Raw genomic sequence first — 18,033 nt, 5'->3', positions numbered from 1 at the left:
ATACTGAACAATATTTATCACGTAGTTATCAGCTGATATGTTTCAATTTGTTAATATCGATAATATCGAGAAAAAATCATCGATAATAATGAAATGTTCCCTTTAACAGGAAAGTTCCAAGCTTTGTGCCATCATATTTTAAAGATCAGTAACCGATCCTTATCAAAATCAGAAGCCTTGTAGGATTATCTGAAGCCCGGTCATCCGAAACGTGGCCGAAAAAGACGATTACCGGCGTTGACGTGATAGCGAGAGACAAGACCGCAGAATATGGTCACGGATGTTGCTACAATTGCAGGAGACAATCAAAACTAAGGAATACTTGTAAACATGAAAAAATGCAATGTTATCTTGCCTACATAAAGATCCGTCTATTTTTATCAATTTATTACGGGTGCATCTGTGAAAGCAGTTTGACAATATATTTTTACAGCAAATTATATTGTTTTCAAGTATTGTAATGGGTAATAAAATAAGTCAGAGGCGGTTGCAGTTTACTCAAAGACAAAAATATAATCCTGCCAATAGGAGCAAACAATCAGAGACAAGGAAGAGTGATTTCGGAAGAAGAAAGAAAACAACGGTCGGAATGAATGAAGAAGTATTGGGCGGACAAGAAGAAGAGACAGAATTTTAAAAGAACCTGACCGTTATATTGACTTAAGTGGTCCAATGCTGGCCATAAAATAATAATAATAAGGAAGTGATGGAACTTAACGATATCCAGTACAAAAAACAACTTTTTGTAAAAATTATGGTCAACAAAAAGCTCAGAAGGTTCCAGCTTGACTCAGGTGCAACTTGTAACGTTATGGGGCTACAAGATCTAATTACACAAGATCTAATTCTTGACAATGAAAATCAGAGATCAGCTGGTTATAGCAATACAGTACCAACATCTCCCTCTTTAACTTTTAAATGGACAAATAAATCTTCTATTGCGTCTAAATAGTCTTCCTTCAATTTGTCTGTGACTCCTATATGTATCTTTGGAAAAATCGGTAATAATTAATTGTAAATCAAAATAAAATAAACTTATGGGGACCGGGGACCAGAATGTCGAGCTGATCTTGATACTGATGGAAACATTGGGAATTGCTGTAGAATTTGGAAGATCGAACAAAAGCTAGTTAATTCAATTGTCAGTAGACTACGTAAATTTTTATTAGGACCGAGAAATTTACTATATATATTTCAAATATACCTACTTTATATTTTGTAAGAATCGCCTCCAATAGCCTATGGCCAAGTGTCTTGTCCATTTATTACCATAGAGCACATGAATATTTTACGCGTTTATAAACAAATATGTACATTTTAATTTGTAAAACAAAAAAAACTTGATTTTGAAGAATAATAATTTAAAGGACTTGGATGTTAAAAAAGTGGAAACCAAAATATAAAAAGTCAAATTGTAATACTAAAAATATATTTTTAAATATAAGTACATTTGCTGATTTGCACAAATTCAAGCTAACTCTAAACAAATGTATATAATCACTGAACAGACGCATTTGTATTAATTACTTCATAAACCTGAGAGTTACACATGATCTATAGAACAGATCACACTTAATTTACGGTTGGTAGACTTTTGACTAATTATAGAAGTAGACATCCCTTTATAGTGTTAAAGATGTTCGATAGATAAAACATACTCCCTTAGTAGATTTCTCATCCTTATGGAACAGATGAAGCCAATTTTATTGTTAGTTCTGTCCGTTGTACTGTAGAGGCTAATCCCCTAGTTATATAACCAAACAGTAAAGCACAAATCTGAAATTAACTTTAAATATTAGAAATAAAATTTTGTTGACACTAGCAATCAGTTTCACCGGATATGAACTAGAAACGAAACACAAGTTTCAACATTTACAATGGGATGAGAAGTCTACTTGTGTTGGTTTGTCTATGGATGTACATAGACAAATTGTAGTTTTTGAATAAACATAACTTGAATAAAGCGAAAGTATTTATGTCAGTTGTTGATATCTGTTGAATATGCGAGCTGTTTACCAGGTCAAGGTAAAAGAGCAACCTACTATATACTTAAACATCTTGTCGCATCATCTACCACAAAATCAAAAACAATATAAAACATTTGACAGCAGCACACTCTGCATGAAGTGATGTCCACTTCACGTCTGTCTCTTGAGCAGCCTAGGGCCACCCAGAGTTGCCCCGATGGCTCCTAGAGGTGAAGTGATGAGGATGGACAGCACGGCAACTGTCAAGATGTCCTCGGCTCTAGCCACGTCCTCAAGTAGTGGAGCACTGCTTTGCCGTACCATGTCTAGAGGCAGAGGAGCTAGCGCTGCCTGTAAGACATGTTTATTGCTGTGAGGGAATTTTCAAATAGCCAATTTTGTAATCTAATTGCCTAAGATAGACCAGCAGTGCTGGGTTTAGAATTTCTAGAATGTAAATATGGAAATAAGTCTTGATTCATACTTAATACTTAACTTTAACCCTTTGAGGTCAAATTTTTTTTCCATTTTTTCGGCGAGTATTCGAGCAGTTGGGAAAATGGCGCCAGGCGACCTATACTCGCCAATCAACCGCAAAGATAAACTTTTTTGATTTTTTTTGTGAGTATAGGTCGCCATTTTCGAGCAGTCGGGAAAATGGCGGCAGCGACCTATAATCACCATTCGACCGCAAAGGGTTAAAAAAAAGTTCTAAAATGGTTTTCAATAAATTATTAAGCTCGTGAGAAGAAAACTGTTTCAAATTGATAGGATAACTCAGTTTAACCAGCTGTTCATCATATCCACCACAAAATCCTTTGAACATCCAAAACATTCAAGTGATATGATTATATTACCTGTACAGTCGCCTTGGGAAGCCATGCTAGTGACACAAACAGTATTTCTTTCCAGTTGAGACCCCCTCCCAACAACACAAGGCAGCATACCACCACCCTCACCTAGGAATATCAATGATTAAACTAACAGCTAGTAGTAGATACACTTACTTATTATATTACTGACTCCATCAATGATGAAATGGCTGTAGATTTCCATAATTGAGTATCAGAACAAACATGTGAAGATTTGACAATGAATACAACTAGACATTCTATTTCTATCTTTAAGTTGTGACCAGCTTTGGAATAAAAATTATCATAGTTCATTCGAGCCACTGACTAGGCCTAATGATTTCTGTAAAAAATGCTTTATTTGTTAACCAAAACAGAACGGGAAGAAATACTTTTTGTTGAATATAGTGTCTTTAATATCAAAAAGTAAGGGAGAAAATGGAATTTCATACAGTATCACACTCGATGAGTGGCTTTCAACCATGTTCTTTGTGAGCAAAAAAGAAATTGCAAAACAGCTGGTCCATATAATATATGGGATGTATGTCGTCTTCAATATCCCAAAAATTCCTGTTATTTAAGTTGAATTGCAATTTAGTGTTAGCGTAAAGTAAAAAACAACCAATACAAATTAAACTCACAACAAGAGCTCCTGATATGACAGCAGCGCCCCACAATACAGTGTTTAAGTTGAGAACCGTAAGGTCAATCTCCGCTCCAATGAACGCGTACAACATCGGCTCCAGCACTCTCCAAAAAACGGAGAACACGTCTGCAACTTGAGGCTGACACATAACACATCCACTACAATCATCCACAAGCAACCTGCATCTACGTTCTGATGATAATACAAGAACTATTTGGGCCAACTTATTTACATGTACTTTTTACTGTTTGTTCTACTTGTTAAATTAATGGTTTTTCACTTAAAATTTAAGCCCCCGTAATCACTGTCGAGTACACACGCAAATTATCTCATAGCTTCATGGTTCTTTTTCATGTTGGATGTCATCACTTTTCCAACTCAATATTCTACAGAATCAATCCTTTAACACCTTTTTATTAGGTACTGCCAGCATTATAAGTTTATGATAAAAACTAAACACTATTATGTTGACACAGTCAGTTAGAATTACATGACAATATAGTGTACATGCACTGTCATCCACATACATACGTGTATAGATTATGTTTGTTCAAACAACATTAGAGTGTGTTCATCAACTAAAAAAAAAACAAATCTCACCTAAATTCTAAAATTCTGTCAAGAATCAAACCTTGACTAACGCTTGATAAATCGTAATCCAAGCTTACTAAATTGAGCTTTAATTTCCTATGTACAGCCTTAAAATGACTTTTAATTTCAGTTAAAAGTAAAAGTAAAGTATTTAAAAAAGTCTTACACACTAAAATCTTGTAACTTGTAGTAAATTATGAGACACTGACCTTCCCAGCAACAGATCCCTGAGTCTTCCAACACACGGAGGCTACAAACGCCATGGTAACACAGGCTAGAGGCCCGGCGCTGGGAAACTGTGCTAGAGGTGCACCTAGGATAGCACACAGACCACCACCCCCTACCATGGCAGCGCGCTTCCAAACCACTAGCTCCTGCAATGGAAACAGAAGATAGTTTAGCATTTTTTTTTCTGTTATAGCCAAACACATATTGGAAAATGGATAAATTTTGTTAATTTCATTAGCTTGATGCTAAAACATAATGGATCTTATTTTAAGAAAAAAATTACTAACGACGAGTGTGAAATGAATGAGATAGCTTTGTTACTGACTAAGATAAGATGGTTCTTAAGCCAGGACCATTTGTCAGTCCTGGATTTACCACCAGGGCCGCAAAGGATTGACAAAAAACATTTTTTCAGAACAGAAAAATAAAGTTTATTTTTTGAAACTATTATTTTGCCGTGGTTACTGGTGTTGGTGATAATATTCTCTTCATTTTGGGTAGGTTCTCTTGATTTCTCTGTAACTGTGATAGTGACGATTATCTCCCCGTGATTGTGGACAGAAGGAAATGTTCACGATGTTTTACCGCAGTCACGGATGTCAAGAATCACGTGCCCTTGATTTTGGGAAGATGATGTTATTGATTTTATCTGCGATTGGGGGTTATGATGATGTTGTCTCCGTGATTGCGGCCTGCGGTTGATGTTTACGATTTTGCGGCAAATGATGACATTCCCTTGATTTAGGGTAGGTGTTTACAAATTCTCCGGCATCGTGTGTGACGATGAGAATGTCCCTGTGATTGTGACCCGCAGGAAATGTTAACTATTCCACTACAGAGTCTATGATGGCTTTCCCTTTACTTAGTTTTGTTCAAGGAAAGGCTCTAGGCCAGGATTTTGAATTGTAAAAAGAGGAGGTTAGCAGCAAGCTTACCTACACTGTCAAGGTAAGCTAGCTGCTATCCTCTTTTTTCCCTTGATTTAGATTAGATGTCCATGATTTCACCCACGATCGTGGGTGACAATGATGATGTCCCCTTGATCAAGAGAGATTCTCACTATTTCACTGCTATCACAGGGAACTTCCGCTACAGGGGAGGGGGCGCTCGAGTAATTTGTCCTAAGTACCCCGCAAGTACCCTAAATCCGGCACTGCAATTTATTAATCTCAATGATCAAGCAGTGGCTAATTCAGAGGGAGGGCCACGGCCACTGTTTAGTGAGAGATGTGTTGGTACCTAAAGGTGATTCTTGGTACCATCAGTTCTTAGAATAAGTATCGGTACTGGTAACCATTATTGAAACGTGAATACAATACTGGTATTCAATACCAATAGGAACAAAACACAGGCTTACTAGTGGCACAATCTGACAATGACGGCTACCACTACAGCATTCTTTAAGCACATCCTTTAATTATTTATTTTACTTAAGTACATTAGGTTGTTAAAGATATATCTAAACCTAAGCTCAAACTTATTATTAGAAAAGCGACAGTGGCAGTGTTGTCTTCAATTTCCGCGATCACCTTGGCAGAGTGTGACAATCAATTACAGTGATGAAATATTTAAAACAAACTTACATCATCTCTGTGAGGAAGGCTTCCAGAGATGATTCCCCAGACAATCCCAGCAACAAGTCCTACGATCACATCCGTGGGACCTTGGAGGATCTGATGTGTCAAGTCACCTAGAAGAGTAGACAAAGATTGAAAGATATAGACATAGAATCTATATTAAGCTAATAAGAATCACTACCCCTATGGTAATAAGGTTTATTGGTGCACTATTGTTTGTCTTTTACTAGTCATGGTTTTTTCTCACCTTCATATCTTAAGACGCTAGGCTCCGTCACAGTTTGAAATTAACAAATTAACATTGCTCTTATGGCGGGCAAACCCAAGATGGCCATTGGCTTCCATGGACTCCTATGGAATTCAAAACATCAAAGAAAATGTCTAATATCACAGTGTCTTAGATATTAAAATTTTAATCACTTTGGCGTTGAAAAAACACTTTAGATAATAATTAACTCTTCAGCAGCTGTTTGAAATCATCCAAGATGGCCGCTAGCCTCCAAGGACTCTTCTAAAACTAAGAATGTTTTAATCACAACCCTAAAGCGTACCTGTGCTGAATATCATGCCGAGAAAAAGAGAGAAGAGAGAGATGGCAGTGATGTCATCGAGACTACAAGCTGCCAGGACCAGGGTGGGAATGCCTTTGTCTTCTCCGTATCCTCTCTCTTTCAGACCTAGCAGGGTGGGGACAACCACAGCGGGGGAGATGGCACACAGCAGGAACCTGAAAACAACACCTTAACAGTGAAAAGAGGTCAATACTGAGTAAAAACAGAGCCTGGCAGTTTTCAGAAAAGACGACAAAATAAATTTCAACCGAAGGGCTTCTTGAAAATGGATCTTTGGAGACTAGAGCGTAACAGTAAATATGCACATTGACTAAACATTGACTCTAGGTGTAAGGCCCTATTACTTAGATTACTGTTTTTTTTTTGTTTTTTTTTGTATACTAAGAAACAAGACTAAGACCAACTCGACTGTCTTTCAATTTTTAGATTTTCAACATAGTCTAGAATTAATGATATAAAAAATACGTAGGGAAATAACCACTATAATGTTTACACTAAAGATAAACACAAAAAATAAATTAAAAGATACCATACCCCAATACTAGCGCCCACAGCCACGGGTAGCCGAGTAGAAAGTGAGAGATTGCAGCGATCGTAACCGCTTCTACAACACACGGGCACATGCCTAATCTCACCACCACCAATGATAGCCTGACCAAGGTAGCTGGGTCCAGGCCTAGCCCTGCCTTGAGTAGGATCACAGTCATAGCAGTCTGTCTGGACATAAGTACATGGTTGTGTTTATTTTGAGGTTAGGTTTTAAGGATCTTTAGTTAAAACAGCAGGCTTAATGGGAAGGGAAAATCCATACTGGCACAATAAACGATATGTGACACTTTGTACAAAATATTTCACTGTCACTGCATTTTCAACCAAGGAGGATTTGAGCAGTAAAGATGCGCTACCTCAGAGAATTGTTTCACTGGTACTGCATCATGTGCTATTATTACTTGGCCAAATTGTTTTAGTTTTAAATGTTGACCTTATTGTCTCTATTTTTATGTGTAGGTTTTTTTTATGTGTGGGTGCAACCGTCATAACGACTTCGAAAGATTAGGTAAACTACACGTCTTTGGCCCTGATGATGATTTATTCATATTAGCCTAAGATACAGTAGTCACACTATTATAACTATACTTGATTAGTTTGATTTATTTGTTGTTGGGAAGATGCAATATGCAATGGGTTACTGAAGTCTTTTTGACACAAAACACGTGTCTAAAAAAAATTTCAATTTCGTATGAGTATTCGTATGAGTATAGTTTTAGTGAGTCGGTGGCTCAGTCGGTAGCGTCGCGGACTTCGGGCTCAAGGCAGTATTGTCGTGGGTTCGGATCCTGGTCACTGCCGATAACATTTTTATCAGTACAGTTCACCTTTGTACTGTACCGGCTCACTCCTTGCTTTGCTGTAAACGATCCACGCACGGGCGCTTAGTCTATGTGGACGGGCAAATGCAAGGTTAAAAGAGGCCGCCAACCTCTTTTTAAAAAAAAAAAAATAAAAAAAAAAAATAAATGAGTTCCCTATTGAAAAGAACCTTACAGTCAGTTTTCCACTAAACAGGTAAGCATGCTCTTCATATCAAACACAAAATCAAACCTATTCTGGTCTATAGCTCTTTAACAAGAATACAGTCCAACTATAAAGGATTGTTTGACAGTATCACAGGTACATCATATCTTAACTTTGCTTAATTTAATGTTCTACTAGATGCTGTTACACCCACGAGATTAAATGATGACCTTACAATACCTAAGATTGACGACGATATTGTGATAAACGCCAGACACATGGTAGAAGCCAACAGTTCGCAGCAGTACGCCGGTCAGCAACATGCCGAGTAGAGGTGGGAGTTTGATAAGAGATGTTAGAGGAGCAGCAACAGCCGCACACAACACTAGCACCAGCAGACGGAACATGTCTCCACTGGGGCTAACCTGCAGGGGAAAACATCCTCAGTCACGGTCTAAAACTATGAATTAATAGGAAAGGGGTTATCTTTTTAACATTAGAATTATCTATGGCTCTTTTTTGAAGCTATGTCGGTTTTTCAGAATAATTGACATAGTTTCTCAAAACTGTGATATTTAAGAGTGCTTTTTCCCTAGTGGAGCACAGAAGAACCTCGATTAACCGTAAGCATTTTAACCGTCAATACTAAAACATGTGGTTTTATCCGCTAAGTGATAAGTGTCAAGTGTGACGGCCCAAAACAGGCAATGCCCACAAGTTTGCTTAGCTATGAATCACACGTAACCGAAATAAAGGCCAAAAATCCATCTCCTTCTTTTCACTAATGTAAAAAGAAGCAAAACAGGTGTGGAGTAATCTAATCTCTATACAACTTTTAATTCAACTTCAGCCCAAGCCATGCATTGTTTATTAAAGGTGGATCACCCCACCGCTATGCGACAAAATAGTAATGTTAATATGGATTGCACAATACGGGAACAGGGATCAAAGCCGTAAATGTAGAATGACCTTAAGCCTACACTTATTAGAGCAACACGTTAAGCAATTCAGCTATGTCATCATCTGCAGGTTGGGAAAAGTACTACTAATAATTAAAGCCTGAATGTGACAATAGAAGGTGAGATTCAACTAAATACTTAAGCACCAGTGGGTTAAGACTACTGGTAGCACGAAGAGCAACATTGTACTAGGCACATCAAAGTATTAAAATTGGGTTTAAGTACCCGTCTTGTAATCTAAGGTGGCTGGTCCAGTCTTAAGTGCATTCCAAAGCACATTCCAAGGTTCAAAACTATTTACAAATGTCAATGATTATTTTTTAAGTAATTTGCAGCCTCTTTCAACCTTGAATATGCCCTGTCCACATAGGGCCTCGGATACCTTTGTGTATCTTATATAAAGATAAAGCAAAGCAAGGGGTCAGCCAATATAGTACCTGAACTGTACTGAAGTGGCGGCGGCGGCGCAGTACTATTTTCAAACGTAACTATTTTAGAAGCTATTAGAGATGATTAAAGATAAACCTACCTCAGAGTCAAAGAGTGTGTACAAAAGCAGCCATGTCAGTAGCACCAACACAATGAGACTGAGATAATCTATCCAGCGACTGTGGGGCCGATCCCAAAGTTGCTCCTGCACCCATTCAACCCTAGATAGACATTTATTTGATTAACAAATTAAATTAAATTATAGGTTGACAATTTTCTTTCAGTGCCAAATTAAAGAGTATCCAAGTTAAAACAAATTTTGGAAACATGATTAATGACAACAATTAAGTAGCCTATCGTAGAACCTCTATTACTGTAACAACTTACCTACCATCTTTTTTTTTATATTTACCGTCTTGTGAGTAACAGTATAAGCGTAAATATATTTTTTAAGTATTATAAGACGTTTCTTTTATTTACTTTTCGTAAATTTAATAACACGTGAACAATGCTGATCAAGAAGTATAAAAATAACTATTTATACACTTTCATCACAACCAAATTATTAACATTGGAACAATAGAAAATAATTTGCTCCATATTTTTGCAAAGTGCAAGCATAAAGGTGTTTTCAAGGTAAACAAATTTAAAGATACACCCTGGTGCCCCTTACCTGATCCAGATGTAGATTGAATGTTGAGTTAAAATATAAAAATATATTTATTTATAAAAAAAAAAAAATACTTAGGCCTACATAAACTAGAAAAAAATTGCATACTTACAGAGCTTTGGATTTTGACCTCTTTTCCTTAACATCTCCAGAAGACATAACTCTCCTAGCAGAGCCATCGGCATTACTTGTATCATCTGAAATAAATTGTCATTTAGCTATGTCCACACTCGTGCGCTTTCAAATTCAACTTGCCTTTCAACTACCAATTTAACATTCATCAACGCAGGCGTTATTGCATGAAATTTTGCATGAAGCTGTCCACACTCATGCATCACTTCCCTCACTTTTTAGATACCTTTTCATAATTGGATGAAGAAAACTATTCTATCCATAAACAGGCAAACTACATTTTACAATATTCTTCGGATAAGTAAAAATTACGGAAATTAAATTTACAATTTTTGTTATTTCCTCTGTAACCAAATTACCGTAACTGTACAAAAACACTTTGATATCCTACCGATATTTGTTTTTAAGCTCTTTAAAATCATCTAGAGATAAATTGGGAAATGTTGTGGTTTGAGGGCCAAAAATGGGAAAAACCAACTTTTCCCCATAAAACCCCATTCCTATGGTGCGATCCTGCTTGTTCGCCAACTGATTCTAGTTTATCCTGCCTTACACCCTCAAACCAAATTTCATCAAAACTGGACAAAAATTACTCAACTCATCGCGTTTACGGACAAAAAATGTATAAATCTATTTTAAAACATTTTGAGATAGTGTTTTTGGCATCTGGGGACATCAAAATTGAAAAGGTAAATCTGTCCCATTACCATGCCTCCTACGGTAATATAATAGCTTCTTCCCTAGGGAAATTCGATAATATATTAACGTAGATAAATTTGCACTTACCTTGCCTGATTAACAAAGGGTGGGAATTAATGTCATCGATGATGATCATCTTTAGTTCTTTGAAACCATAATTTTACCGCCAGCTGCTTATTTGTTTATGCCCCTTGCTTGTTTACATAAGCTAGCATCCAATCCACATTACAAATTATTCAAAGACAATCTTGGTCAAATCATTTCACTTTATTCCACTAAAGTTCCGTTCATTGAACAATGTTTAAAAGTATAACTTTAATAAGATAATGAACGATATTAAATTATTTGTGGACTGGCCAACCTAACCTTGATTATTAGTGCAGACGCAGAACTACTATGAAATGAAGAATGAAAGAGAAAACCCTAGCAGACAGCTTTTCAAATTCTATTCTTAACGAGCCATCCAGCCATCTGTCTGTTTTAAAACCTACGCCATAGAGGTCACAAATACTTTAAAAAAGCATAGAAGCTGGAGCTGTGATCGAATGACGAAAAATATTTCACATCTACTATTACTATTAGGGTTAACATTTTTACGTGTTGGCGCGGAATTTGAAAGTCTATAAGGTATTATACTGTATTGTCTATTGCCTAGTGTTTACACAATGGAAATAATAGGGAAATGTATTATTTTCGGCTGCATTAAGAGTTATTTGACTAGGTGCACTTCCTACAACGAAAATACTGTAATTGAAGCAAATTATTGGCAGTCTAATAGATTTTTATATGACAGTTGTAATACAAAATGTCTTAATATGATAATGTTACATTTAGATTATGATAATAAGATACACGACATGAACATTTAGCCTGAAAATTTGGATTATCCTTTTCTGCAATACTCCCAAGTAGTGTCACCAAAAATCTGCAAAATATCTAGTTGTGGTGTTTGAAATCACACAGCTCAGCTGGTGGGTCTGAAGTTAACAATGTAGCTAACAATAAAAGTTTACTTAAACATAAGATATTGTATTTATACTTTTTAATCAACTGCTGAAACAAATGAAGACAAAACTGTTAAAGTAAGCTTATGTTTTAAGTACGGTAAATGTTTTTAACTTAGTATATATCACCCAGAAACAGGGCCGTATTTAGAATCGATGAGGCCCCTGACAGCTCTCACCAGAGAGGCCTCTCTATATTCTGATTTTTCAAAGTTTGGAACTAAAGGATTTGGTAATAGGGTATGGCTTTAACTCAATGAATGGACCTTTTGTTTTCAAATATCCGATCAGCAAAAAGACTTAGCTAATAAATAAGTATATAATTTTTTTTTAATAATTTTGGGGTCTTAGGTCAGGGCCAGACATTTTTAATTTCTTTCGGGTTGAGTCAAAAATGTTTACCTTTTGGCAAATTATCAAAATCGGGTAGTTTTGGAAATAATTAATTTAAAATATATTAATTGATATACTATAATCGGTTTATAACAATCTGTAATCGCTGCAAAACTGTAAGCGTCTTCTTTGCACACAGTATAATCGTCGGACATCTTCTGCGATCGCGAAGTCATCATCTTTGTCTTCTGCGATCGCAGAGAAGTCAATATAATGTCTCCTATGGCCATGGACAAATAGTTAACATCTTATGTGAGGGCAGAGATGTCATATTCGTCTCCTCTGTTCATGGCGGAATCATGAACGATTGAATCATGGGGTCGCGGAGAATTAGTTAACATCTTGCGCGAGCGTGGAGACATCGTCTTTGTCTCCTTATATCATGACAAAATCGTGAAGATCTTCCGAGTTTGCAGGAACATGATCTTCGACTTATCGGTTGCGATAAAATCCTGGACATCTTCAGCAATTGCGGATAATTAGTGACAACTTTAACGTTAACGGCGAAATAGTTAAGATGTATTGCGGTCGCACAGACCAGTGGCCCCGAAATATCCAGTGTTTCTTTTGTTTTTTCTTCCGTGTTCTGTGTTACTGTTGTGAAGTGGGGCCTACATTTCTAAAGGTAAGCCTACTTATTCTTAATTCCCTCATTTAATTAAGCCTTTGTCTTCTTAATTCTCAAGCAATAAGCCCTTATTTCTATTCAAGTTTAAGATGAATTATCACTCCTACTCTATTTTCACTGGAAACACTTGAAACTACAATAAAACCTCAATAACTGGACAATTTGTGGACCAAGAGGTTGTCGAGTTTGTGGTTGTTGAGTTTGGGGGTTGTTATGAGATATCCAGAGAACATTAAAGTGTTTTTAATGGATTAAATTAAACACTTGCTCCCGGCCAATTTTTTTAAAACATATTAACATATTTAACTTATTGTTCTTATATTCTTATGAACAGATTGCTTTAAATTTATTGGACAACAGCAACTGTGTATATAGATTGAAAAGATGCCATGTTTAAGTTGTCGTTTTAGGAATTTTATGGACTTAAACTTTGTACCAAATACGCAAAGTGTGTGTGTTGGCTTTATTGTTGGATAAAGAATAACAACTACTGTATTTAAATTTGATCATATTTGCTTATTGTTCATTTTTGTTAAACAGATTGTAAATTAAATAAAACTAGCTGATCTGAATTGTACACGGTTTTAACTGACTACTGAATTCCCGTACGTAGGACGGGCTAACACCTCGTAAAGAAGAAAATCAATTTTAAAATCTGAAAATAACATTGCAAATACTTATTTGGTAGAATTCAGTAACTCCCAATAAATGTATGTTGTTTGAAATACAATTTAAAAATGAACAGCTGTTTCATTAAAAAATATTATCCACGTGGCCAAAATGTAAACAACTCTGTGGAGGGATCTTTAAAGGCTTCTGGGACAGATTTCTAAGAGATTTTGCTTAGTTTTTCTTTTGATAACTCGTCTACAGACCAAGACCTTTCTTTGGACACCTCTACCAAGTTTCTACGCCCAGCCGTTCCCTCAAATTGGTGGGGACAAAGTTTCCAATTAAATATTTAGATTCCCCCATGTTAATCTTATGGGACAAACTCCAACTTTGATGGCCTGTGGGGCAAAGCCCGAGTATTTTTATTACAGGAATTGGTGAAAGGGGGCGTCTAAACAAAAAATACTTTATTTTGACACGTCGTTTGTAAAAATCCGTCTATTGTTAACGGAGGAGTAGTGTTTCGTAGAAATCGCCTTCACGTATTATATATAAGGATGTAAAAAAAAATTGTAAAATAAATTCTGATAAAAAAAGTACTAAATTTGTAGATGAGTAAATGTGTTTTTTGTGCCTGTCAGCTGTTACGGTATACTAGATTAATAACTAGAGAGTAAATAAAGTAGGTAATGTTTAGTTCATTATGGTAAAATTTGATTCCATACCAGCGCAGGACTGCGGTTTGCATGTGATGCGCTATGGGCCCGAGAGATAGTTGCGCTCCTCTCATCCTTCATTATGGGGGAATTTTTCCCCCCTTCCTTGCACCCCTAAAAAGCTTAAATCTCCTAAAGCCCATTTATAAAAGTGGCACCGCATACAAATAAATCCATGGCAAACGGGTGCTAGACTTAGTATTTAAGTTATATAAAAGCTAAAAAAAATATAAAGTGAACCTAGATAAATTTTGTAAATTGTTTTAAATTTGAATTATTTTCTATAGCCATTAAAATTAGCTTAGCCCAATTAACTAACAAAAATCCATGCAATCACGCATAGACCGCTTGCTTGAATATATTGTATCCAATGTGTTTAGAAAGTTCCTCTTACCAAGTAACTTGTCCCTTTCATTTTTGGAGTATTCAATCCACTCATCCCTGAAAAGTGGTCTGGAAGAACCAAAAAATGGCATTTTAACAAGAACACAAAAATTACTAACTTCAAAATGTCAACCTGTCTCCAATCACACTCAAAGCAACGACTAACATAGAGTTTATCAAAGAGTAGTCTGTTTAAACAAATGTCATCTCATTATTTGTATCATCACTGATAGCTATGTGTAAGGAAATTAATTATTGACCTTGACCATTCAGAGAACCAAATCTGTTCAAGCTTGATTAAGAAAAATAATTAACCTCTGTCAGTAGAATATAATTTAAAAAGGTTAAGAGAAATATGACAGGATGAGTAAAGTGTCTTCGCTAACAATTAATTAAATATAGACATAATCCCTTGTATATTTATCATCCTTATTTGGATCAGATGAAGATAATTTTTCTAAATTCGGTTACAGGTTGTTACATGTAAAGAGCGTTTTGTTGTTTATTATTAAATTGTTGCCATTTAACAAACTTTGAAAATTATTTTAACAAAATAAAACGATTAATTATCTTTTTCTTTTCTTCTGGTATTTTTTAAACATCAGCACATTCAATCCTCCTGATAAACAACATCAATATGAAAAATACATGAAAGAGGCTTTATTATTTTACAGTAAAATAAGAACATTACGTGCAGTGTAGGAAAGTCAATGGTAATTAAGTTTAACTGACCCATATTAAGAATGTTTTATGTTATTTAAAAAAATTGAAAAAAAATATAGGTATAAAAGATTAAGATGGTACATATTTTAAATTGTTAAAGTTTAATCATAGACTAACCAACACAAGTAGACTTCTCATCCCATTGTTAATTTTGAAGCACGTTTTTCGTGTCTAGTTCATGTACGTGATACATGGGCGCTAGTGTCGACGAAACTTTGTTTCTATTATTTTAGAGTTAATTTCTTGATTTGTGCTTTACTGTTTGGTTATATAGCTAGGGGACAGGTTATTGTTTATGATTATATCGTATTATTTGGTTAAACGAGGTTTTAAATGGCTGTAATAACGGGAAAAAGTTGTAAACAAAACACGACCTCTACACAAAACCGTACAGAACTAACAATAAAATTGTCTTCAGCTGTTCCATAAGGATGAGAAATCTACTAAGGGAGTATGTTTTATCTATGGTTTAATGAATACTCCATTTATTTTACCCACCATCTGTCAAAACAATAAAAATCATCATGTAAACATGGGTCTAAAATTCTGTCTGTCTGTATGTGACTTTTAAAATTGTATCCATAACTTTTTAACCCCTTAAATACACACATGGCAACTAACTCGCCGTGACTTAGTCACCGCTACTATTAGTCGCAGCTACTATTTGCCAGCCAAATAGGCCTTTAATCTGAGTTCACACATAGAATACGAGTTGTAGCGGCTGGTACAGTTTTGTGTTAATATTTGCGCTGTTAAAAATAACAATACATCAATCAGCTGTTTAATTATTAACACATATTCCATACGACTGGGGATGGCGGCATACACGCTACCAACTCGTGGCGAGTGAAACACGTCACTCTCAAAGTTGGCTACTAGCGACTACTCGCCACAAAAGTTGAACATGTCCTACTTTCTGCACAAGTGAAGTTTTACTTACCGGCTGGCGAGTGATTTGTGAACGGGAATTTAACTAGGGAGATACCGTATGGTCCTATATTCTAAGTTAGGCCAGGCGCACACAAGCGATTTTGAGTTGCGCAACAGTTGCCCCACTAATCGGGGGACTGTTGCGCAACTCTCTCGGAGACTCTGAAGTCTAGCGACAGTTGAGCTGGAGTGCGCACACAGGCAACTTTTTAGTCGCGGATCTAGTCTTGAGACGTGTTGGAACTACATTCGTTACAGCGTTCCGAATGGATTTCAATGATACAGCCGTAGTATGTGCTTTGTTGCTGAAGTTTCGCGCGCGAAAGAAAAAGAGAAGATACTGGGTTCATCCCATATATAGTGAGCGACTTGTGAAAGGACAGTTTCAATGACTTTAAATATACTCGGCCTCTTCTCAACTTCATCAATAATTAATTGTTCGACATCCTCATCACGCACACTCGTACTTGTAATTTTCTAAAAACTTCACACAACAAGAGACACTAGTGACACTAGAGACAGAGATTGACACTAGTGACAGTTCTGGCCACGAGTAGTTGAACTCCTGGGGTGAGACTGAGCGACACAGCAACTATTTAGTTGCATGTGTGCGCATCTACACTTGTTTCAATGGATACCAAACCTGGAGCGACAGTCCCGCAACAATTGAGTCGCAGAGCAGTCGCTGGCAAATTGGGTCCGGGAACATCGGTTGCAACAGTTGCGCGACTGTCCCCAGACTGTTTCCTTCGTGTGCGCACTCCAATTTAAAACAATGTTGAACATTTTAGTCGGGCAACTGTTGCGCGACTCAAAATCGCCTGTGTGCGCCTGGCCTAAAGGGACTGTCTAAACCTTGGTCTGTTTGTTATCAAAAACTGACCAGTTGTTTTAAAGCATAACTGGACACACAAATAACAAATGGGCCCAGAATTGACCTTTCTTAATTGGATCTAATGAGTAATCTTAACCATTGAAAGACAAAATTTTGTAACAACAAAATTGTCGTATGACATTGCGTTTATCATTCATATCGTGTATAATATAATGCACATGATATTATTATTGTTAGACAATGGAAAAACCATCGCCCGTCAGTTAAATAATTAGCATAACTTAAGTTTAAAATTAAATGTCATCAACAGAACGGTTGTGGCTCAAAGTTGTACTATTCTGAGCTAATATTGATTAATATCACGCATTAACAAAAATAATGAAGACATGTCTAACAGTCTGTGTTTTGAGATAGTGGGATTATCAAAATAAGGTTGGACTGTTATCTTAACACATAGACTGTTTTAGAACATTTATTGTTGTGGTTATACAACACTAAAACAATAGAAAAACTGTCAAATTGTAAAAGAATAACCCTTTTCATTAATTAATTATGTTTTGTTTTGATAAAAATATAAAGATACCTTGTGAAGCGTAGAAGGCTGGGTTGTGAGGCATTCCAAATTGACAGAGTAAATAACACTGCAGGAATTCAAGGCAAAGCCTCTGACTAACAAAACAGTTGTAAACAGTTCTAATTGTTGCGACAGCTGACTGTGATAACTATGCGGGTTAACACCCGACAGATACACTAATAAATATTGTCGGAACTTCTAAAATGTTGTTTCAGAAATAAGACAGAGTTTTTTAATTGGAACATGTTTCTGTTAATTGTTAGAAGTAAGGGCTACAGCATTTTTTATTTCTTTTTAGATAAAAAAATGTTTATTTCCTGTGCTAGGATGCTTAGAAATAGTGTTTTAGATATTTGATATTTAATCCAAAAAATTAAAATGTTTCACAAAATAGGTAT

The 18,033-nt window shown here is 36.1% G+C and overlaps 1 protein-coding gene across 2 annotated transcripts; it reads right to left on the bottom strand.

Annotated features, from left to right (window-relative positions):
- Window positions 1-1,458: 1,458 nt before the first annotated feature.
- LOC129000330 (sodium/hydrogen exchanger 9B2-like) lies at window positions 1,459-14,712 on the bottom strand. 2 transcript variants are annotated; one of them, XM_054427292.1, is made up of 11 exons: window positions 14,584-14,712; window positions 10,118-10,202; window positions 9,436-9,556; window positions 8,188-8,372; window positions 6,967-7,149; window positions 6,412-6,587; window positions 5,867-5,973; window positions 4,265-4,429; window positions 3,460-3,603; window positions 2,825-2,926; window positions 1,459-2,318 (listed from the first exon to the last, which is right to left on the bottom strand). In XM_054427292.1, exons 1-11 carry the CDS (start codon window positions 14,663-14,665, stop codon window positions 2,139-2,141), a joined length of 1,530 nt encoding a protein of 509 aa, XP_054283267.1. In that variant the 5' UTR covers window positions 14,666-14,712; the 3' UTR covers window positions 1,459-2,138. The 2 variants fall into 2 exon arrangements, with proteins under 2 accessions (XP_054283267.1, XP_054283268.1); XM_054427293.1 differs by lacking the exon at window positions 14,584-14,712 and adding an exon at window positions 10,924-11,181.
- Window positions 14,713-18,033: the final 3,321 nt, after the last annotated feature.

This window comes from Macrosteles quadrilineatus, unplaced genomic scaffold (genome assembly GCF_028750875.1).
Source record: "Macrosteles quadrilineatus isolate MER2022 unplaced genomic scaffold, UCM_ALF_1.0 Scaffold_8__2_contigs__length_117827958, whole genome shotgun sequence".
Classification (NCBI taxonomy): Eukaryota; Metazoa; Arthropoda; class Insecta; order Hemiptera; family Cicadellidae; genus Macrosteles; species Macrosteles quadrilineatus.
Note: the sequence above shows the minus strand (reverse complement) of the source record. Positions and strands in the feature narration are given on the sequence as shown.